General features: G+C 47.4%; 1 protein-coding gene and 1 long non-coding RNA gene across 4 annotated transcripts; both read left to right on the plus strand.

The window, feature by feature from the left end:
• Nucleotides 1-6611: 6611 nt before the first annotated feature.
• LOC119302748 lies at nucleotides 6612-8576 on the plus strand. Its single transcript, XM_037579803.1, has 2 exons — nucleotides 6612-7856; nucleotides 8032-8576. Exons 1-2 carry the CDS (start codon nucleotides 6651-6653, stop codon nucleotides 8308-8310), a joined length of 1485 nt encoding a protein of 494 aa, XP_037435700.1. The 5' UTR covers nucleotides 6612-6650; the 3' UTR covers nucleotides 8311-8576.
• A 7919-nt stretch (nucleotides 8577-16495) lies between these two features.
• On the plus strand, nucleotides 16496-22571 carry LOC119302754. Of its 3 annotated transcripts, XR_005147725.1 has the most exons (7): nucleotides 16496-17401; nucleotides 18917-19185; nucleotides 19648-19763; nucleotides 19999-20076; nucleotides 20785-21264; nucleotides 21402-21441; nucleotides 22201-22571. It is a non-coding gene; the product is annotated as an uncharacterized LOC119302754 (long non-coding RNA). The 3 variants fall into 3 exon arrangements; XR_005147723.1 differs by having other exon boundaries at nucleotides 20785-22571; XR_005147724.1 differs by having other exon boundaries at nucleotides 19655-19763; nucleotides 20785-22571.
• The last annotated feature ends 1889 nt before the right edge of the window (nucleotides 22572-24460 follow it).

Consider the following 24460-nt stretch of genomic DNA (forward strand, 5'->3'; position numbering starts at 1 on the left):
GACCTCCTCCACGATCGGCCCTAGCGGTGACAGATCCTTCTCTTTGCTTCCCAGTTTGCCTACAATCTCTTTGCAGTCCGTCTCAATGAACACTCGTGGAATATTGTGAGCTTCCGCTAAAATGGCAGCTCGACGGCAAGCATGTAGTTCAGCTTTCACTGGATCATTGCACCTCGGGAGAGAATAGCTAGCACTTGTGATATACGCACCGTCGTGGTTTCTGAGGACCACACCAGCTCCTCCATCTCCCATCTTCGCCGTAGCACCATCAACGTTGGCCTTGACCCATCCTTCTTCCAGTGGTTTCCACCTCTCCATCGTCCTCGTTTGTCCGGCTTTGCTCCTGCACCCGTGTATCGACTGCCATTCCACCATTAGGTTAAGAAATCGCCTTGCTATCGCGTCCGCTTCCTCCACCTGCTGTCCATCTCGGGCATTATTCCTTGCTAGCCAGAGAGCGTAAACTCCCTGTACCATGACTGCTCGTTCGTCATCCGAAGCTACAGCAAACCATGACATGAGCCATCTGGACAACGCACCCTGAGGGCTACAAGACTCCGGCGGGATCGCCACCGGCACCCCCATTTCCGAGTGCATTATCTGCCAGAACTTAACCGAGTGGTAGCAGCCTCAAAATCTGTGATATATTGTCTCCTCTCTTCCACAAGCAACGCAAAAGACTCCCGGTTTAATTTTTCTCCTCTATAGCTCTGATCCAACAGCAATGTCGTTCCTTATGACTCGCCACATGTGCGTTTTAACTTTCCCAGGTGCCACCGTGTCCCACAAACATAGCCATGATTTGTGGTCCGCCACCGCCGAGGAGGATTCTGGCCTCCCAGTTCACGATTGATTCTGACTCATACGAAGATGATAGGCCGATCGCACCGAAAACTCCCCATTCTTGGTGAAGTTCCACGCCTGGTAATCTTCCATCCCGGCGCCTCCCACAGGAATCTGCAAGATCTCCTGAGCTTCATCTGCAGCAAACATAGTCTGCACCATATTCACATTCCAAGATACCCCGTCCGCCTCCAATAGATCACTAACTCGCACTATCCTCGGAATGTAGCTTTGGCCCAGTGGCTTTAAGCTACCTTTCCTAGGGATCCAGTTGTCGTGATGGATTTTAATGTTTGAGCCGTCTCCAATTCTCCATATGAGACCATCCAGCAGCAAGTTCCGCCCATGTAAAATGCTCCTATATGTGTAAGAGCCCCCGCTCAGGCAGGTTGCATTTAGTATTGATCCGTCTGGATAGTAACGTGCTTTCAGAACCCTCGCATACAAAGAGGTCGGCACCTGGAAGAGATGCCAAGCTTGCTTTGCAAGGAAGGCTTGGTTGAAAGCCTCCGGGTCACGGAACCCTAGGCCTCCCTCATGCTTTCTCGTGCATATTTTATCCCAAGCGATCCAATGGACTTTCTTCTTCCCATTTGCTTCACCCCACAAGAAGTTTGACGAAATAGATGACAGATTCCCGCACATTTTCTTTGTGAGTTGGAAGCAGGTCATGGTAAAGGTTGGTGTTGATTGAAGGCCGGATTTAACAAGCACCTCTCTAGCCATTTTTGAAAGTCCTTGTCCTTTCCATCCCGAGACTTTCCCTCTTGCTCTCTCCTTTACATATTTGAAAGTTCTGTCCTTTGAGCTCCCTACCACCGTAGGTAGCCCCAAGTACCGCTCACTCAATGCCTCCTCCTTGATGCCCAGTACTTGCTTTAGCTCTTCTTTTGTAGTATCATCCGTTCCTTTCCCGAAGAAAATTGCTGACTTGTGTAAGTTCACCTTCTGCCCGGACGCACCTTCATACTGCTGCAAGATAGTCCGGAGTGCTTCAAAATTATCCCTAGAACCTTCCACAAAAACCACGCTGTCGTCAGCAAACAGTAAATGAGTTACTATTGGCCCGTTTGAGCCGAACGACACACCTTTGATATCGGCCTCCTCCTGCGCCTTCTTTAGAAGAGCCGAGAAGCCCTCGACGCAGAAAAGAAAGAGGTACGGGGAGAGGGGGTCCCCCTGCCTCAGTCCTCTGGATGGGTTAAATCTATGGGATAAACCCCCATTGAGCTTTACCGAAAACGAAGGGGATTTAACACAACGCATAACCATCTCCGTCCAGTGACAGGAGAAGCCAATCTTCAGAAGCATTTGCTCTAAAAAATCCCATGCAACTCTGTCGTAAGCCTTCATCATATCTAACTTGACCGCACACACAGGCCTCTTTCGCTTCCTTTTCCTGATCGCGTGAACACACTCATATGCTACAAGCACGTTGTCTGTTATTAGTCTACCCGGCACAAAAGCACTCCGCTCCTCTGAGATCATGAAAGGCATGACCATTTTCAGGCGGTTGGCCAGTGCCTTCACCGCTATCTTATACAACACATTACAAAGGCTAATGGGTCGGAACTGAGAAAGTAACTCCGGTGAGTTCACCTTCGGAATCATAACAATGACTGTGTCATTAAAACTATTGGGGGCCGCTTTCCCATCCAAGAACTCTCTGACCGCTGCGCACACATTGTCCTTTACCAACTCCCAGTGGCGTTGATAAAACATGGCCGGAAGGCCATCCGGCCCAGGTGCCTTAGTTGGCCCCATTTGGAAAAGAGCCGTGCGTATCTCCTCATCAGAGAACGGTGTTACTAGTTTTGCATTCATCTCCTCCATGACCAGTCCTTGTATGTGCTGCAGAACGTTTTCTTTGTTGTGTGATCCTTCAGAAGCGAAGAGATGCTCATAAAACTGTGCTGCCATCGCTCGCATCCCTTCGTCATCAGTGCACTTCGTCCCATCGTCCCTCCTCAACGCCTTGACCGTGTTCTTTCGTTTGCGGTGCGAAGCATGATTTTGAAAATATTTTGTATCCTGATCTCCTTCCATCAGCCAGTCCACTCTCGACCGTTGCTTGTGGTACACCTCTTCTCTCTCATAGAGCTCATGTAGCTGATCTTCAATTTCCTTAACTTCCTGACGATAACCCGTCCTAGCAGCTCGTTCCTTCGCATCCACTAGCTGCCCCTTCAGGTGGCCAATCTGTTTTTTAATCGACCCAAAAACCTTTCGACTCTAGTCTTGCATGGCCTTGGTTGTTTCCTTTAGTCTGCTGCATGTCGCCCCCAGCCGCTCACCTTGCTGATTGGCTGTGCGGGCTGCACCCCATGCAGCGGCCACCATCCCGTCGTACCCATCATGACGAGCCCATGCAGCCTCATAAATAAAAGGCCGCTGTCCTTTGGCACGCGAGTCAGCCAGTGCCGCCGTTGCCTTAATAATCAATGCTTGGTGATCGGATTCTTCCGTCATCACATGCTGCACTTCTGTCGCCGGGAACATCTGGGCAAAATTCGCATTACAAGTCGCCCGGTCCAACCGAACTTGAATGTTCTCCTCCATATCTCGCTTATTATCCCAAGTGAAGGGGTAGCCAGAGAAACCAAGGTCCGCAAGTCCGCAGTCGGACAGGCAATCCTCGAACAATGCTCACTTTGCCGCAAAGCTTCATTAAAATCTCCTGCGCATAACCAAGGTAGATCATCTTGTGCCCTGAGATATCAAAGAACCTTCCACGTTTACGTTCTCTTGTCCATACATGGTTCTCCATAGATTCCAGTGAATCTAAAGGAAAACCCATCAACCACAATCTTTGCATCGATGTAATACTGACACCAAGGTCGCACTGTAACATCAACATGATCTCTCCACCACAGCGTCAAACCACCACTCTTGCCCTTACAGTCCACCGCCACACCATGATTGAAACCCAACTTCCATTTTAATCTCTCCATTGCCCCCGCACGTTTCTTCGTTTCCGACAGAAACACCACCTCTGGGTTGTATGACCTAACCAGGTCCCTAAGCTTGCCAACTGCCGAGTCCAACCCCAATCCTCGGCAGTTCCAGGCTAAGAAAATCATTGTTCTCGGCGGCCCCGCGCCCTGGCAGGGTCCGCCGATGCATCATCCGTAGCCATACGATCAAAAACAGAAGCTGTCTTCTGTCGAGCATCTCTCACAAAATTGCCAACTTCATCATACTTATCTCCAGCCTCCTTTGGTACCCACATCTGTCGGGGCCTCCTCTTCCTTGTATTTGGTGTAGCGCTGGGGCTATTTCCTCTTCTCCCATTATCCCCTTGATCACCCCGAGGCTTCCTAACATAATATCCTCTTCTTCTGTGAACGGGGTAGTGGGGTTTGTAGGCATAATCCTCATGAACTTGTCTATTTGCATCCTCCCACTCCCTATGCATTCTCATCTCATGCTGCTCTCTCTCCATGTCCCTCTTCCTTTGCTGCTCCTTAAGTTGTTCTCTTAGATCTCGTTCTTTCTTGCGTTCTATTTCATGTCTGAGATCCCTCTCCTCCGGCCATGCTCCTCTAAACCGGTCCTTCTTTGGGCTGTTCACCTCCCCCTTATCCAGTTTTTGCTGCCCACCAGTGCGGGAGCTTTCTGGTTTATCAAAGTCAGCTTTTAAGTTACGTTTGGTCGGAATATCTTTCTCCCTAGCCGAGCTGCCAAACTCCTTAGAATTTCCTTCCGAATGTGAGCTGGCAAAGCTGTTGCTAGTATTGAGTTTCCCTGCTTTCACATCGGTTTTGGAGCCAGTGCTCCTCCCCGGTGATGCTCTGAGCCAACCTCCCCATTGTGCAGATTTGTCAAACGGAGGGTTACACCTCCCATCCTCGTGGACTAGCCTTCCAAACTCAAAACAAAAATGAGGTATCTTCTCATAGTGGAAATCAAACCACGTCCTATTCTTATCCTCCGGTGTGGCCTTGAGGAATAAGCCCCGTACCAAAGGATCAAAGATGGAGATTCTTGCCCTAACACGTAACTGGTTTCCTCTTGCCATCCCATCCTTGTCCACATCCACCTTGATTACCTCCCCTAGCCAATTGCCGAGGGCTCTGCCAAAACTCTCCGTCCTCTTCCCCGGTGGTAAGTCTGTAACTCTAACCCAGACATCTACTTTGTCAAACACCATCTCCGAGGGTCTAATATTGTTCTCATACTCTTTTAGCACCAGGACGTTGAAATCAAACTGCCACGGTCCGTTCGTCATCGCATGCTTCCAATCTCCCTCGCTACCAAAGTGGACTACGAATATGTTATCACCCATATCTCGGAATCTTGCTTCGTGATGAAGACCCCATGCCCTCTGCATAGTTTTTTCCAGCACCGTCTTGTTGAACGGACATGGTGAGAACGCCTTCCCCACCGCCGACCACTTCATGTTCTTAGGCAAGATCTGATCTGATTCCTCGAAGATGAAACCTTCCGCTTCCTTGTCCAGAAGTACCATCCCTCCCAGTCTCGCTGAGAGGCTCGCAGTTGGATCCGGCGTCTTGCACACCATAGGGGACTTGGAAGATCCCCCGCTCACCGTCTTCCCCGGGGTCGCAGCCGCCGCCGGGGTTGCCTTTGCCGCCGGAGTCCCTGCCGCTTTCTCCTTCGTCTTCTCCGCCATAGCTCCAAACCGTGGCGAGGAGGACAACACCAGTCTGTGCCGAGAGGAGCGCCGTCGCCACTCCCGTCACCACCGTAGACACACCACCCCCGCCGCCGAAACCCTAAACCTAGCGCTGGAAGGAAATCGCCTGGCGATCGCCTCACAGTCGCCTCTCTAGCGAATCGATACGTGGTGGACCCCGACTGTAGTTCTAAATCTTTCTAGATTGGTCCAAAACATCTGGCTGGCTTGCCAACTAGGCTAGAGTTCCTAGTCTGGTTAGAAGCTGCCCAGGAGCCTCTTTGGAATGACACCACCCTTTGTTTGCATGTATTAGTGGTTTGGTTTTTTGATGGTGTGGAACAAACATGTGCTAATTTTACATACACATATATTAAGGAAACACCATCTTCAACTGAAACCCGCACTTTGTCCTCATTTGTCTGGGCAGACAACCCGAACTGTGCCCGTCGATAAGAGAGACAAAGTCTATCCAATTTGACCATTAGATTGTTCCCATTAATCCGGTTGTCAAACTCTCAAATACAACCTGTATGTAAGGCGAAAATTAGGGTGTCCTAGCAGAACGCCACGTCGAACACAACCCAACTTGAAGTACATTTTCTTTTTTTCTTTCTCTTCTCTCTCTCCATCCCATCAATACTATGTATGCGTCTGTGCAATGGGAGGGTATGACTGCGTGAAGTGCACGTACAAAACGAGGAAATAAGGGTTTGAAGCGAAACAAAACGACGAGCCGAATTAACCCAGTTTGATTGGAGATGCTCTAAACTTTGTATAGTGACGGTGTGACCATCAGTAAGTAGCAACCCACTCTATCCTGCTAGGAGGAGCAAGCCCCGTGGTCGTCTCTCCCGACCTCCTCCACTCGCAACTCTTGGCCTTGCCAACTCCGATCCGATGATGTCGAGTGCTTCGAATCCTCCCACGCCTCTCTCAGGGACATGTCTGTCGTCCTTGTGATGTAGATGTCGGTGAAGCAAAGGAATATCAATTGAGCAAAAGCGAGGCAAACAGTGCCAGGTGTTTGCGTGTGGGCTCAGGTTGTCAGGGAGCAAATGGTAATGAGAATTTTCGCTCACAAAGAAAGGGAATCGGTGAGTGAAAATTCTCATTGCTTCCCTTAAAAAAAAGAAAATTCTCATTACTCTCGAGCTCGAGCTCGACAGCCATGGTCTCAGAGCTAGGGTTAGCGCCGCCGGCGAAACGCCCGACACCGTCCCCCACCACAATTACCGCCATCGGAGACGACCTCCTCCGCGAGATCTTCCTCCTCCTTCCGTCCCTCCCGAGCCTCGTCCGCGCCGCCCTCGCCTGCCGCACCTTCCTCGACGCCGTCCGTTCGTCCCCCGCCTTCCGCCGCCGCTTCCGCGCGCTCCACCCGCCCCAGCTCCTCGGATTCTTCATCGACTCCTGCCGTAGCAATCCCTTCGTCCCGTTCCGCAGCCGCTCCGACCCGGACCTCGCCGCCGCCGTCCGCGGCGCCGATTTCCTCCTCACCCGCCTCCCGGAGGACAGCGATTCCTCGCCCGGGTGGCACATAGAGGCCTGCCACGGCGGCTGCGTCGTCCTCGTCAACCTGACTACATACCAGGTCGCTGCTTACAACCCCCTCACGCAGGCACTGCATCTCTTCCCCTTTCCGACCACCAACGAGATCCTCGTCAAGGGCGTGCCTGATTTCATTTTCATATCCGACGAGGACCAGGAGGCCCGTATGATCTGTGTCCAACACCGGAACAAGCCGCAGCAAGTGCCGGCGCGTCTAGCTGTTTTCTCACCGGCCACCAGGGAGTGGCAGATCTTGCCGTGGGTGGAGACCCCCCAGCCATCTCAACCTGAGGACGATGGAGACATCGTTCCCACGTTTCTCCCTGGTACACAGCTGAAAGGATTCGTTTATCGGAGACACACGAGTAAGGCTTATGTACTTGTTCTCAACACTGCAACAATGCAATTCTCTAGAGTGGATTTGCCGCCATTCTTGGTAGAGATGGACCCTACGCTATTTAGTTTGGATTTGGGTCATAGCAAGGATGGAAAGCTCTGTCTGGCTGTCATAGAGGCAGAAACGCTTATTGTTTGGCTCTGGAGAGCTGATGATGATGTTGTTGAGAAATGGATGCAGGAAGGTACTTTTCCGCTGAGTACATTTGTTGATGACGCTAAGATTTCAGTAGAGGATTATACCACAGTGCAGATCGAGGCGGTCATCGAGGGCTTTGTGTACGTGTCTACTAAGTATGATGCGTACACCGAGTCCCTCCATTCCCTCTGCCTGGAAACAGCAAAGCTGAACAAGCTTTTTGATAATAAGTATACAAACTCTGCTTGTCCTTACATCATGGCGTGGCCTCCTTCTTTGGTAGGCAACGAGGTGAGTCCGTCCTTATTTCACTTCTGTTGCTTCGATCTTCGATCATTGCTAAATAAATCCGTCCTGCACCTTGTTTCTTAAGATCTTTCTCATGTCATTGGTGTATATAACCTTGCACAATATGTCTATCAAACACTTGAATCCTTACTTACACTGAAATCGTTTTATGTCTCAGGAAGATTTCGAAAACAAAGTTACCGGAGAGAATGTGGCGAATGATGGTCCAGCGGGCCCAGAAGAAGCTCCCTCTGTTCTTGTCACAGCATTGCGGTCATATAAAGAAGCTCTTATTAATGATGATGGGGCAAAAGTTGCGGAGATAGAGTTATTTCTACTTTCTATTGAGGATGAGAAGAAGTCTCTAGCAGCACAGTTGACAACTGCAAGAGATTATATCTTGAGGATAAGTGCCGACATTGATGGCTACAGGAGAAGGCCAGAAAGAGAGAGGTGATGACAAGTTGTGCCCACTTCTTTGCCAGTTGAACCAGCCCCTTTGGAGTGATCTTGGTGTATTTCTTCTGATGAGATGAGCTTATGCTTATATGTGCTGGCGCTTCAGTTTTTGGATGGTGTGGAGACAACAGCATGTACTAGTTTCATATAATAGTAGGGTAGCAATTAGCAAGGGAGCACTGGAGACATAAGCTATGGCTAATGAGTGTAACCATCAGTATGTCTAACTGTGCATCATTGAGTTGAGACCCACTTTGCTTCTTAGCTTGAGTACTTATCTGTCATGGGTCCACTATATCTTTTCTTGGTCTCGCCTTTTTATTATTTATCTCAGTTTTATGTCCTTTATAACATTGTTCTTCCATAATGGTAGTCAGTTTCCTTCTGCTTGGTTTTATATCTGAAATGAGTAACGATTTCACTGAAGGTGCAGCGCTTTTTTAAGTTTACCAGTAACCATTTGACGTTTACTAAGCAGAGAAGTAAGCTCGTTTGCATACTTTAAAGACTAAGTTCTACTTAATACTGATGAAACATTAAACATACAAGTACAAGGTCCCAAACTAGTGCTTCTTCATCCTTGTTTGTAATTTTAGCCTATTGATGCAGCTAACTTGAGATTGCAGCGTTGATACGTTTTTCAGGCTATTCAATCCATTGATGACATACAGGCAAATGGGTACAAGCAACGGCTATTCATCTAATCAAATGTTCGCATTTTTTATTGTCCCAACAGATCTGGCAGCTCTTCCATTAATCAGAACTTCAGAAAGCATTTTTCATGACACATTCTTAATCAATTCTGTATCAGGTGGTCATCACTTTGATTTCTAGATTCCATATGATCTACAGTCAGTCAATAAATTCGTCTGGTATCTATCTTTCTTAATTGTTTCCGTATCTGCTGTTCCCTTCTTTGATTTTTAGCATCTCTAGGGTCTACAATACATAGTTCCTTTCTTCAGTTATCTTATTCTAATTTTGTGCTTTTCTTGAGGCCTCCTTTGCAAACATTGTTTTTTAGATGCCGTCAGACTCTAGTGGCAATGTAGTTTCTAACTGTTGAGATGAGAGGGGGAGTACCTACAGAGAGGAGGGCTGGTAGTGTCTTGTGACCTCAGAGTGGTTCCTCTTGTGTCTGGCGGCTCACCCTGGGGCAGGGGGAAGAGGGGCACCTCTTCTAGGTCAGCACCTCTCATGGGCTTGGGCCCAAGAGACAGATCTTGATGGGCTAGGGCCCATACCGGTTCAACACTCCCCCTCAAGATGGGTGGTAGATATCTATCATCCCCATCTTGTCACACGCCAAGTTACAGTCCTTTGTTCTCAGTCCCTTTGTCAAGCAATCTGCAAACTGCTGCCCAGAGCTGACATGAGTAAGGCTGATGATCCCAGCATCAAGTTTCTCTTTAATGAAGAAGCGATCAATTTCCACATGCTTCGTCCTATCATGTTGAACTAGGTTATTAGCAATGGCTATAGCTGACTGATTGTCACACCACACCCTTAAGGGTCCCTTCCTCAGGAGTTTCAACTCGCATACTAGGTGCTTCACCCAGAGCATATCACACAACCCTTGAGATAATGCTCTATATTCAGCTTCTGCTGTTGATCTAGACACAACATTCTGTTTCTTGCTTCTCCATGACACCAAATTTCCTCCCACAAACACACAGTAACCTGAAGTTGATCGTCTATCATCTTGACAGCTAGCCCAATCAGAGTCACTATAGCCATCCACCTCAAGATGTCCACTCTTCGCAAACCACAACCCTTTACCCGGAGTCCCCTTCAAGTATCTCAGGATTCTGTGAACAATATCAAGATGCCCTCTCCTTGGTTCATGCATGTATCTGCTCACCACCCCCACGGCATACGTAATGTCAGGCCTAGTATGACACAAGTACAATAACCTCCCAACCAGCTTCTGATAATCTTCCTTATTCACTAGCTCACCTGATTGTGCTGTTACTTGATGATTTTGTTCAATTGGAGTAGGGGCTGCACGACATCCCATCATGCCCATGTCACTCAAAAGATTCAAGGTGTATTTTCGTTGGCACAAAGATATTCCCTTCTCTGTCCGGGCCACTTCTATGCCAAGGAAGTACTTTAGATTTCCTAAGTCTTTTACCTCAAACTCCTTGCTCACACACCCCTTCACTCTCTTTATTTCCTCCTCATCATCTCCAGTGATGATGATATCATCAACACACTGCAACAATGGTGATCTTCTTATTAGTGTGTCTATAAAACACCGTGTGGTCACCATTACATTGGCCATACCCCATATTCCAAACAGCTCGTCTGAACCTATCAAACCATGCCCTCGGCGATTGCTTCAGACCATACAAGGATTTCTTCAGCCTGCATACCTTCCCCGTAGTCTGTTCTGTGCCAAAACCTGGCGGTATCTCCATGTATACCTCTTCTTTCAAGTCACCATGTAAGAAGGCATTCTTGACATCTAACTGGTGCAATTTCCACCCAAAGTTTGCAGCACACGAGACCAATACCCGTACCGTGTTCATCTTTGCAACTGGAGCAAATGTCTCATCATAGTCAATTCCATAAGTTTGACTATATCCTCTGGCAACCAATCTAGCCTTATACCGTTCCACCTTGCCCTCAGGATTCTGCTTCACAGTAAAAATCCACTTACAACTCACTGCTTTCTTTCCTGCCGGCAATGTGGTTAGCACCCATGTCTTGTTTTTTTTCAATGCTTCTAACTCCTCTATCATCGATTCACGCCACTTCGGATCTTGCTTTGCAGCCTTCCAATCCCTAGGGATAGACACAGTTGGCAGAGAGGCAACAAACGCCTTATATGAAGGTGACAAAGCCTTGTAAGACACAAAATTGCCAATATCAAGGTCATCACAAGCATCATCCTTTGGCAGAGCCTTCCTTGCTACCTCACCCTTCCTTGCCGCTTCACGTGTAGGTTTCCGCAACGCAATGGGCAGCTCCGCTGTGTCAGATGAGCTTGCCTCACTGCCTTGCTGCTCCCCCTGCACTCTTGCCTCACTGCCTTGCTGCTCCCCCTGCACTCTTGCCTCCCTGCCTTGCTGCTCCCCCTGCACTCTTGCCTCCCTGCCTTGCTGCTCCCCCTGCACTTGTGGTTGCCGCCGAGAGTACACCAGGGTATTCGTCTGCCATCGATCCCGAACAGGAACCTGGAGAGCACCAATCTTAAGTGTATCGACAGTTGGCTCGACATGAGCCCGCACATCATCATCAGTGATGGTACTAACCGGAATTGTACCCACTATTGGTTGAACCTGAGCCTGCACATCATTATCAGTGTTAATGTCCACAGGATCACCGTGAGTATGAGACACACCCTTCTCCCCCTCTTGACCATCATGCACAGGGTGTAGGTGGTCAAGCTCTGCAAACAACAGACTGAGATCAGTCGGCTCACCATAGAATGGCTCAGACTCCCTGAATGTAACGTCCATACTTACAAACCTGCCTTTTTCAGAGGGACACCAACATTTATACCCCTGCTGACTAGACGAATATCCCAGAAAGACACACTTCACTGCCCGAGGATCAAGCTTGCCAACAGATGGTCGGTGATCACGAACAAAGCAGGTACTGCCAAACAACTTTGGGGGAACAACAAACTTATTATCTCCAATGATCAACTCAGACGGAGATTTCATGCCAAGTATCCTGGAAGGTGTTCGGTTGATCAAGTATGTGGCTGTCATAACTGCATCATCCCACAAGAACTTAGGCACATTCATGGTAAACATCAACGACCGAGCAACCTCAAGAACATGACGATTCTTCCGTTCGGCCACTCCATTCTGAGGGGGGTGTCCGGACATGAAGTTTGATGAAGAATCCCATGGTCAGCCATGAAAGCCCCAAAAAGGTTGTTCACATACTCCGTTCCATTGTCCGTCCTGAGCACCTTGACCTGTACCTGAAACTGGTTCTTTACAAGAGCATGGAAGTTCTAAAAACAGCTAAACACCTCATCCTTGTGACGCATCAAGTAAATCCAAGTCATGCGAGAATAGCAGTCAATAAAGGTAGCAAAATACTTCTTCCCATTCATTGACACCACTGGGCTAGTCCATACATCCGAATGAATAAGCATAAAAGGAGATATGCTCCTGAGCCCCTTACTCACATATGAGGCCCGTGTGTGTTTTGCATATTCACAAGCATCACATGTCTGCTTGCCTTTGCCTATTCCACACATAACATCCGGAAATATTCTACTCATCTTATCAAAAGATACATGCCCCATCCTACAATGATGGATCATCGCCTGCTTCTCCTTATCCTCCATGGTCGCAGTACACACCAAGTCCGGCTGCACCTCCTGGTCCATGTACCAGAGCCCCCTACGCCTGGTGCCAGTCCTAACCGTCTGGCTCGTCTGTCGCTCCTGAATCAAGCAACCGAACTTGTCAAGGATCACACGACAGTCCATTTGATCAATGAGTGCACTGAAAGAGACCAAATTGACAGGAAAGGCTGGCACATGTAAAACTGACGATAGGGAAATGGTCGGAGTACACTTTACTGTACCAACCCCTATGACTGGTTGTTTTGTGCCATCAGCCGTTTGTATAGTGCCCGTGTGAGAGGGAGGATGCTTAGTGTAAGATTCGAACACACATGAGTTACTAGCAACATGCTTAGATGCTCCAGAGTCAAGAACCCACTCTGGAGCACTCTCATTAGTAGCAAGAGATGCTCTTTCCGGATTACCTTCATCAGTGGAGGCCCAGTGAGCAAAGTCTCCATAGGCAACATCATCTTCATCTTTGCCTTTGGACGTCCTAGTGTCTCCTGCAACGGCCATGTGAGCCCTCTGACCCCCTGAGTGTCCTGAGTAGCCACCTCTACCTCTAGAAGCCTGGCTCCATGAGGTCTCTGAGTATCCACCTCTGCCTCTAGCACTTCTACCTCTGCCTGCTCCCCCTCTGTTATATCCCCTGCCTCTGCCACGAGTTGGACATTCTCTCTTCCAGTGACCTACCTCCCCACAGATATGACATTTGGTGGGATCTCCCCACTCCATGCGCTCAGTGACTGCAAATGTCGAAGCTGGCACAACCTTCATGTCTGCATACTCAAGGGATAGGCGCACCTCCTCTTGAGTCATCGCTGCAATAGCCTCAGGAATGGTAGGCAGACTAGGTTGGTGCAACAGGGAAGCCTTCCTGCCATCAAAGCAACCTTTGAGGCCAGCCAAAAATTTCAGCACACGCCTGCGTGCCATCCACTTATGCCCTGACTCGATTGAAGCCGCATCATAGAGTTCCAAGGGATCACAGTTATCCTGGTCAGCCCACAGAGCCTGCAGTTCTGCCACGTATGTCATCACTGACATGCCATCATCTTGACGCAGCTACCTAATCTTGTCCTCAATCTGAGCAATGAGCATGACATTGCCCTTGCCAGAGTATTGAGTGGACAGAATCTTCCATATCTCAGCAGGTGAGGATAGCCCCTCCACAGAGCGTCCAATGGAGGGCACCACGGAGTTCAACAACCACACCATAAGTACAGAGTGGATGACCTTCCACCTCTTGCCCTCTGCACTACTCGTGTCCCTTGGTTCTACAACGGTGCCCAACAAATATCCATCAAGCTCCTTCTGCTCCACAGCCCACAAAGCCCTTCTGGACCAGCTCAAATAATTTGTTGCCCCCTCTAGCTTCATGTCCAGGGGCGATATTTCAAGCTTTTGAGCCACTTCCTGTCGAGGAACGATGGCCCCAGAGTTGGACTCCGCGAGGATCTTAGCGAGCTTCTCCAAAGCCTCGGCAAGACCAGTTGGTTCAGCCATTGTTTGGCGGGATAAGCAGCAACACCAAAACTCAGCAACACCTCTTCTTCTCTTTCCAACCAGCAGCAGCTCCTCGCAGGAATAAGCTCCAGCACCTCCTCTTCCTTCTCCCCCTCAGCAGCACCAGCAGTAGCAGCAACAGAGTCAGCAGCAGCAAACACGCAGCCTCCAGGACCACAACGCCCAGCAGCAGCTCCTCTCCTCTCGACCACTCCCCTTTCTACTCTCCGCTCAGCAGCACCACAGCGCACGCAGGACGCATGCACTCCTTCTCTCCACTAGTGCTCCTCCTCTGCTCCTCTGCCTGCTGCCGCTCAGCACACGCACGCCAGCAACCACCCCGCCAGCAACCACCCCGCCAGCAACCACCCCGAGCAGCTCCTCTTCCTCTGCAGCCGCCCGCGCAGCTCTGCCGGGCCGCTCCCCGCGTCTCGCGTGCGTGCAGCTCTCCTCAGTCTGCCGCGCACGCGCCAGATCCGCCGCCACCTCACCGAACGTCGCCGCCATCTCCTTAGGCCCCGCCGTCGCTGGCCTCTGATACCATGTTGAGATGAGAGGGGGAGTACCTACAGAGAGGAGGGTCGGTAGTGTCTTGTGACCTCAGAGTGGTTCCTCTTGTGTCTGGCGGCTCACCCTGGGGCAGGGGGAAGAGGGGCACCTCTTCTAGGTCAGCACCTCTCATGGGCTTGGGCCCAAGAGACAGATCTTGATGGGCTAGGGCCCATACCGGTTCAACACTAACACACTAGAGCTTCTGTGCTTTTCTCTATGAGATTTATTTATGATTGTTGTTTACATCTGTAGCTAACCTATGAACACAGCATCAACCTGTTGCTGGGATATATATATAGGAAACTGAACCAATAATAATAATGTTTACTTAACCAATAAAGTCTTAGCTTTTCACTGGATCAATAGATTTGGGGGCTTGTCCACTAATCTGATACCTTTCTTTGTGACACTTATTTATAATTGGTGTGTAATCAATTTACTTAATCACTTCTACATCAGGTGGTCGTTGCTTTGAGTTCCAGATCCCCTCTGGTCTGCGGTCCAAGATTCTTCCTTGATTTATCTTGCTTTCTTAACCACTTCCTTACCTGCTCATATCTTTTGAATTCTAGCAACTATGTGGTCTGCGTAATGGTTTCGTCCTCCATTGTTTCATGTTTTGGTGGAACATCAGCTATTCAAGCCTCTGTATGGCCATTTATTTGGCTCCAATGAAGGTTTCTTGTGCAGACATTGTTTACTAGATTCAGTCAGACTCAAGTGTCCACTGGACTTACTAACGCACTAGAGTTCTGTGTTTTTAACTTCAAAATTTATCGTTGGTGACCGACAACAGTATTTTGAACATACTCTTGACAGTGTATCCACTTTGAAGAGTCGATTAACATGCTTTTATTTTCTTAGTTGGTATATAATGCATGACTAATAAATAACTTTATGATATTTCTAACAAGAAAACTTGATCCTGTATCATTAAGAGAACCGCATGGATGATGGATTGTGAAACAGTGAAAGAATAGGGTGGCTGTTAATTGGCTCGAAATGGTTACTTCTGAACCCAAACTCATCCTGAGGCATCCTGATTAGCTTGCCAACGATCGTCGTGCTGAGGTATGCCAACGGCACCTCGAACCGCCTTCCGTTGGCAGTGGCCCTTATCTGCGACAGGCAGTGTCACGCATCATGCTTCGTCGTCTCTGGCAGTGGTCAACTCGTCGTCTTGACCCTCTGCCACTTCCTCGCCAGCTCAGCAAGCCTCTTTGGGTGCATCATAGCTGGGTTCTTTGGTTCTAGTCTCAGGTATGTTGCTGCTTAGGGATGCTTGGTTTGTTGACTGTTGTTGAAGCGACGGTGTCTTACTAGTTAGCCCACGAATATCTGGGCATTGAGATATAACTCATTGGCATTTGGCAGGGGACAAGGCCATGATTTTGGTGGTTGCAATGGTGGCTCCAAGGGAGGCAGTGAGATTCAGATCAGATATTGCTGGGCCTGGCACTAGGGGGCAAAGGTAGTGGACTAGTGGCTAGGCAACCAGATGCATACTACTACCTCCGTCTAGGTGAATAAGTCATTCGCGTAGTTCTAGGTCATCGATTTGAGGAATTAAATATGCGTTATATGTCATGAAAAGTATATCACTAGATTTCTACAAGGATGTAGTTTCTAAATATATGTTTTTTGTCACAAAGAATACATATTTAGATAGTTAAATCGTCAACCTAGAACTACGCGAATGACTTATTCACCGAGACGGAGCGGAGGTAGTACTGTTCTTGCTGCTGAACTGGGCAGAGGTATTGAACATATAGCGCCCAACTAGCGGCTGTGGCCACGTCTCCTTTTTTGCCGAGCGCTCTCTTTCCCCTTTTTCTCTCCCTCGTGCTCTCCTTTCCTCGCCGCCGCCACTCCATCCTAGCTGCCTCCTCTCCTCGTCGAACCAGCTGCCTCCTCCCCATCTTCACGCGCAGCCTCCTCTCCCTCAAGCCCCGCCTCCTTCCCACCCTGGCTTCGCCTCTTCGGGGGGCGGGACGCAGTGGCTGTGGTGATGGCAGATGGGGCGACAACGGCGGCGCTCCTCCTCTCCCATGGCGGTCGGCGGCGCTTTGGCCGTGGAGGCCTGCTCCTCATGCTCCTCTGATATGCCTCTTCGCCCCTGCCGAGGACGGCGGTGAGGGGCAAAGGGACGCTGTCGTTCTCCCCCCTCAGCGCGTGCGTCAGAGACGGACGAGGAAGCCGAGCAGTCCGTCATGCCGTCGACGCCGTCCTCTCCTACCAAGGTCTGGATTCTCCTCCCCCTTCCCTCATGGCGGCGCCTGGATCCTCCTCCCTCTTCGCTTCCATGGCGGCACCCGGACCTGCCGCATCTTCCTCATCGTCAGTCCAAGGGAGAGGAGTGGCAGCAGCCAGACACGCCTCGTCCGTGTCGCGTGGTGTCCCAGATGCGTCCGCCCCGTGCTCTGCCGATGCCTGTCTCACCCGTCTACGGCCGAAGGAGGGGAGGACTGGATGCCAACCGATCTGGAGGAAGAAGCGGACACCCGGACGAAATCGACGGCGAGATGCTTGGTGACATCCCTGGATAGGCTTCGTGGTGGAGGGCGCTTCGTGGTGGAGGGCACGGCCTCCGCTGCCGGGTGCATTATGAGGCACTCGAGGGGTAGGGTCGCTTGCAGCGCAGGTGCCCGTCGTGTGTCCCAGCGGGGCACTTGATGCAGCTGCAGCAGGCCGGCAAGTTTGGCTGATTTCAACACTCAAGGTGAGCTTCGCCCAGTCCTTCTTCCCCTCCCTCTCTCTTTCTGCAACTCTGGAAGCTTGTGCAATGTGCTCTGCTTCCATCTCTTTTTTTTGTTAAATGAATCTCAGAGAGCATGGTCTTTATGCTAGCATTACTGTCAAGGACCTCACCTTCCTATTGAATTGCTTATGTTTGTACAGCATGGATTTTTCAAAATTAGTTGCTTACATTGTGAATAATTCTATTAACTTTTAGTTGAAAAGAATCTGCCAGTGTTAAGAGTTCTTTCTGATGTTGCATGATGTTCTGATTTTGAACTTGAACGTGCTAACTGAATTTTGCAGTGCAAACTGAACTTTTCAAATTAACCGAATTAACTAAAGTTTATGGATTTCTCGAAAAGGTAAAGCACTACCTCAGTATTTCTGTATTAGAGGGTGCCCCTGTTGTTTCTTGGTATCATTACTAGCAAGTGTCATATGAGGTGTGTGTGCCTTGCCTGCCATCATGATTCATGAGGTGTGTGTTTACCTTTGTTTCAAGAAGGTAAACCACACAAAGGAAATCTATGTATCATAAAAAAGAGGATGTGCATGTGTCTTGTAGGGTTGATGGATTGATTGATCACCACACAAAGTAAGTAGTTTGGGGAAAGAATGATGTTGGACTACTAAAATCAAAGAAAATATTCCATGAATTTGTCACCGGAATGGCTTGTAAAATGGTGCAGTGCCATCTTGTCTCTAGAACAGCTTATAAATGGTGTGCACCCCATTTTTTTAGAAATTGAAACTACTCCAGTGTCCAGTGTTAGCTAAGAGCTAAGATGAGTACAAGAATTTTCTGTAGAGATTGTTGCAAGGAGACATCTCTGTCCAGTGTTAGCTAAATTTTATTGGTCTCGGCATTGGTCTATCTATGCATTGGTCTCACATCTTATTTTCAGAACATTTGAGTACTCTTCAAATATGCATACACTGCATATTTTCAGTGATAGTCTGAAAATATGCATACACTGTACAGCAGCATATTGAAAACATTCAGGTTTTAGTATAACTGAATTTTCTGTTACATACACTCTGCGCTTCTTCTTTAGCTGAATTTTCTGTTACATACACTCTGCGCTTCTTCTTTAGCTGAATTTTCTGTTACATACACTCTGCACTTCTGCTTTAACTGAATTTATTTTCAAGTTTTGTACATCAGCTTACTGAAAACATTCAGTTATTGACAAATCATGACATTACAATCTGACAAATCATGCATGCAAAAATCTGACCAAGTGTAAAAGCTTGTCAAAGCTCTCATTCCTTGTTATGTTATAAACTGAATGCCAAGATAGATTCCTCAATGTACACATTGTTTCACTTTCTGAGCACTGAAATCTGTATATTTTAGATAAAGTAGCATTTGCCAATAGAAGTCATGGTTGGATCAACATATTTTTCCGCTGAACCTTGGCATATTTAGAGCTTTCTATATATTTTAGATTTTCTTTCAGCGAGTTTCTCTGAGGATGTGTCTTACTTAATGCAGGTAAATTATCATAACCATGGAATGACACATACTGATCTCAGCCTGGAGAATGTTCATGTAAGGGCCAGTACACAAGCATGTCTACTTTGCCATATGGATGGTGGATTTAGAGGACAAATTTATGCACCAGCTTTGAGTTCCATGATGTTGCGCCGACTATGTGGAACCCAATGATTCATAGTGATGTATTTTCTTCTTCGAGAGAGAGGACTGTGCAATCAGAAGTACAATATGTGATCATCAAGTGTAAGAGATGGCAAGAATATGTGGTATGTATTTCAGTCTGCGTATTAATGAAATGTATTGACCGTTCATGCTGCTATAATAAGCTCGATGATTTCCTATGGAAACAGAAAAACACTTGAGAAGCATCTTAGTTTTTATGTACTGAGATTTTAGAGGCTATTATTGACATTGATTTCCTTTATGCTAGAGATGCTGGTAACACATCTACATCAGAACATACTTTGGTTTAATTCTTGGTTAGCACTTATCTGTTCTTTGCATTGAAAGAACTCATTTGTTTCAAAAAAAAAACAAGATAAGAAATATTACAGTCTTAATTGGCGCAGTTTGGCCCTTTCATCACTTGGTATATAGTATTTTGTAGATACACCAACAATGAATTTTCTTAGATACATTACAAATGATGAATTAGGGCCTTGCCCCATTTGGTGTATTTTGTTACTATCAATATTCTGACTATGCTGTTGGCGATGGTGGAACTGGAGGGTACAGATGCGGCGGCGACAACGTCGACTTCGGTGAGATGGCTGGTGGACCAAGGACCAATCCTGCATTTGCTTTATAATATGAAGTAATGTCGATGTGTGATGTTAACATCATGGTAACTCCCCTCTCCCATGCTTAGACACCCCAGTGCAAGCAGAATATTCCAAATAGATGGTCAAGTGCACTACATATACTGAGGGTTTGAAACTGGTAGCTAAGATCAGAAGAAGCAATAAATATACAGATTATTCACGACACTTTGGGTTCAGATAATTTTATTTGTTATTTGGTCGCTTTGGCTATGTGGAAATGATAAGATTTTTAACGATAAAAATACTTCTCTTATGTAGGTTATCTACAGATGTATGGGTACGCTCCGTTTATGGTCGTCTCTATAACGTGTGGAGTATCGAGACCTGTTTACGGAGGTGTGTACACGATTGGAGGCCACGACGAGGGATACTTTTAACTGACATGGATGACCGCATGATCTTCGGATTGGTCTTCCTACGCTTTAGGCGTTATACAGACTCTTTGATTAAGTGTATTTCGCCTTTTTCTGTTGTTGTTTTTTTTGGAACGTGGACTTGGTTATGGCTATGTGCATCTCAATTATGCAGAGGCCGGGTGTAATGCTTAAGTATTTTAAGTAATAAAGCACCTTTTATCAAAAAAATAGTCATATTTGTTTTTGTTTATCCATATACAACATCATGTCTGAGTTCATCATCTTCTGATACTGGAAGAGGAAGCACTATAAGTTATAAAGCAAGAAAGTAAAACATGGATTTCATTTACTTGAGAGAAGATCTGGCCATGATATACTGCTACGTGCCAGACTAAAAGTTCAACAAATGATCACGAGCTTAGTGTCTGCCGTTTATGATGCCTATTTTGGAGATACTGTGTCCTGTTTTTGGAAAAATATTTTGTTCAACTGCATACTAATACAGGAAGTTTTCCCATTCTTTTTTCCTTTTCCATTTGGGTAAGGCCTATATATATAGTGTTACCTTAGTGGCAAATTTGTATGGTATTTTTATTGCTTCTTTGCTGGATCACGGATCACATTCAGAATATCAATTTGTAGCCTAGCTTCAAACACTTGCTTACAATGTCTTTCTCTTTGTGACCAGTCCGCCGTGATGGAAAACGTTAATATTCCAACAAAAGTGCTTCCGGATGCTACGATGAGAGAGCTTGGCCTTCCAAGCGCAGCTTACTCAACACACAAGGCAAGGACCTCGAGGCAAGTGTTTAATTCTATCCATTGAGTACCAGCTAAATAATGAACTTGCAAAGACATTAATATCCATCTATGTCTATGAAACTGGATGAGTCTGAAGATTGGCTGGCAGACGAACCTCTTAAATACATGGAAGCCTCTTACAACAAAGTGCTGCAAGACATCAACTATGATAAGTTGCAGTTGGTTCAACAAAAAGTAAATCTCTGGAACACGAGCTGAAAGAAAAAGATGGAATCATAGACTATCTGAGCAGCAGCTGGTGGATGATGTCTATGGAAGGCATTTCTGCTTTTGCCAATTACAACCCGCCGAAACACACCCACCATGAAGAGCAGCTTAGATGATGAGGTCATTTTCGACACGGCTGGTACAGGCTCTACCTGATCTAAATACTGCATATCTTAGTTACCATAAGCTAGGTGACCAAAGCTATCTATATGATGCATGTCTGTCTATCAGCTAATCTCATCCCTTTCTTTTGGCCTATGTTCTTATTTGACAAAGCTGAAGGAAGCACGTCCAGATTAGTTCTCTGGATGGTGAGGTTAGATTAATTGACCACTATTTCTATTTAACTTCTCCTGTACACAATATTCACAAGTTCATGTATTAAGTACATTTTATTGTGTCACTTGTGTTTACTCCTTTTTTAATGCAAGTTTACAGCTACTCGGAGTTCCTAATTGCAGACTCAACTATCTTGACCTACCGATGATCTAATTTGTGGCATTAATTATTACCTTAAGAAAATATTTGCATTTAATTTCACTTATATATAGGGGTATAAGTTCTTACCAAATGTACTCAAATATACAATTACTGAAAAAATGCAAATATTTTCAACACGAACATGGTTTTAAACGGGTCTTTGCGCCATTTGGCGCAACTGGTCATCTAGTAGAGCAAACCATCCAGGGTCCCTTCGGTGCAGTAATCATCTCTGAATAGGTGAGTACAGCTTCAGCTTCAGCTGCATGCTAGGTGTTTGTTGTTTGCTTTAGCAGTGCTTTGGTTGCTGCAAATCTAGCAAGTTGCCTGACAGCTCCATATCTCATCGTCTGCATGATTTCAGCATCGCATGTGACAGCCATTCCTGGTATCTCCATTGCATTTTCCTATGGGCCAACCAGTTGGTAACCATCAGGGCCAGAATGGCATCAGGTCCATCTCTATGGAGCTGTCACTAGTTCATGTCACTATTTTTGTTTTCTGGTGGCTTTTGTTCATGGACTGCAGTAATGTAAGTTGCAGCGCAGGGCTCACTTTGTTAGTACCTGAAGTTTACTTGTATTGTCCATGACAGTGACTTAATGATGAGGGCATCTCAGTACCTCATGTTGTTCCCATGAAGGAGGAGGTGAAGCCCAACTTCAGGACTCCTCCAAGTTAGAGGTGTGCCAAAGGGGGTGACCGAACCATGTACTTGGTCGGTTCTAGTTTTATCTATTTTTATTTCCAAGTCTTGTTATGGGCCACTTAGGATTTTTATTTTGTGTATTTCGGTGTGGGCCTGTCCAACCGATTAGTTTTCTAGATGCCTATATAAGGAGGCTAGTGGCTAGGTTTAGAGGGGGTGAAATTTTTAGATTGAGTTTTGAACATTGTGTCCACGTGGTGAATCATCCCTCCGGGGACGGCGCTGCTATTTATCAAATAAAGTGATGATTGCATGAAGGTTCTTGTGTGATCAAGGATTATCGTGCCAAGGTTAGAGGCATGTTGTTCATCTTCACGTTGCTTGCTGGATTCGTTTCCTCATCTTCAAGTTGCGTGGATTGATCACGCGATTAGAAAGTTTGCTATCTAATTGTCTTGCGGTGAAAGATCGGACAAAAACTATAGGATCATCACGTTGATCCTTATCACTTAACTAGTGGTTGTGTGGTACCTAGATTGGCCAAATACAAATGTGGATGAGCTCATTCAATGTCTCTGATTACTGGTCTGTTTCTGCACATTAGCAGGTTTTCCTGTCCCAATTCAAATAAAATTCAACAGTTTTATCTTTGGTCGAATAAAACACAGCTTTTCTACAAACCGTCAGTTTCCTTACCCTATTCGCAAAAAAAAAGTTTCCTTATCCATCTATGAAGATTTTCTAGCCCTAGTCAATGTTCCACTGCAATCCCAATTCAAATGTAATCTCACAACTTTATCTTGGTTCGAATAAAACACAGAGCTTTTCTACAAATGGTCAGTTTCCTTCTCTATCTGTGAAGATTTTCTAGCCCTCGCCAATGTTCCTTTGTAATATTTTGGGGTCTGAGGCCATATATCTATGCAGAAGAATTTTTCAGCAATGCTTCGTGCTTAGGTCCTAAAAATCTGTGATCAATCATATATCTTTGCAAGATGTATATATACACATTGAAAGAGCAGTGTCCCTAAGTACCGCCCATCTTCCTTGTTTGCTTCTTCACTTGCATGATCAAAATGCTTCACATAAACAATTTCCTTTTTTCCTATATCCCTATGTCTGGCAGATGGTGATCAGCAGTTGCAGACACCAAAATGCTGGTTAACTCCCAGATGTGCCGCAGCATGATAGTGGCATGGCATCGCCATGGAGTATAGGAATGCGGCCTCCATTTCTGCAGAGGCGCTTCTCCTGAGCAAGCACAGGGCGTACTCCATCACCGATGCGTCACATGGCAGCGTGATTCTGCGACTGTCAACGCCTGTGAAGCCAAACTCCTCTTGGGACATCCTAAAGAGCTCGCCGAAGACTGTCGTACCGAGGAACGCAAGCGGCACCTCAAATCTCACGCCGTCAGCAGTGTACACGATGCAGTGGCCCTTGCCGTCCACTGAGAAGCATGATGTGCTGCAAGACCCTTTGGTTTCTTCCGCAGACGTTGATGACAACCCGGTGAGCCTCTTCCTCCTCATAGCAACCACCTTCTGCCACTTCTTGGCCAGCCGAGCGAATGTCTAGGGGGCAAAGGTAGTGGACTAGTGGCTAGGCAACCAGATGCATACTACTGTTCTTGCTGCTGAACTGGGCAGAGGTATTGAACATACTACTGTTTTTGCCGAGCGCTCTCTTTCCCCTTTTTCTCTCCCTCGTGCTCTCCTTTCCTCGCCGCCGCCACTCCATCCTAGCTGCCTCCTCTCCTCGTCGAACCAGCTGCCTCCTCCCCATCTTCACGCGCAGCCTCCTCTCCCTCAAGCCCCGCCTCCTTCCCACCCTGGCTTCGCCTCTTCGGGGGGCGGGACGCAGTGGCTGTGGTGATGGCAGATGGGGCGACAACGGCGGCGCTCCTCCTCTCCCATGGCGGTCGGCGGCGCTTTGGCCGTGGAGGCCTGCTCCTCATGCTCCTCTGATATGCCTCTTCGCCCCTGCCGAGGACGGCGGTGAGGGGCAAAGGGACGCTGTCGTTCTCCCCCCTCAGCGCGTGCGTCAGAGACGGACGAGGAAGCCGAGCAGTCCGTCATGCCGTCGACGCCGTCCTCTCCTACCAAGGTCTGGATTCTCCTCCCCCTTCCCTCATGGCGGCGCCTGGATCCTCCTCCCTCTTCGCTTCCATGGCGGCACCCGGACCTGCCGCATCTTCCTCATCGTC

The sequence above is a fragment of the Triticum dicoccoides genome, chromosome 5A, assembly GCF_002162155.2.
Source record: "Triticum dicoccoides isolate Atlit2015 ecotype Zavitan chromosome 5A, WEW_v2.0, whole genome shotgun sequence".
NCBI lineage: Eukaryota > Viridiplantae > Streptophyta > Magnoliopsida > Poales > Poaceae > Triticum > Triticum dicoccoides.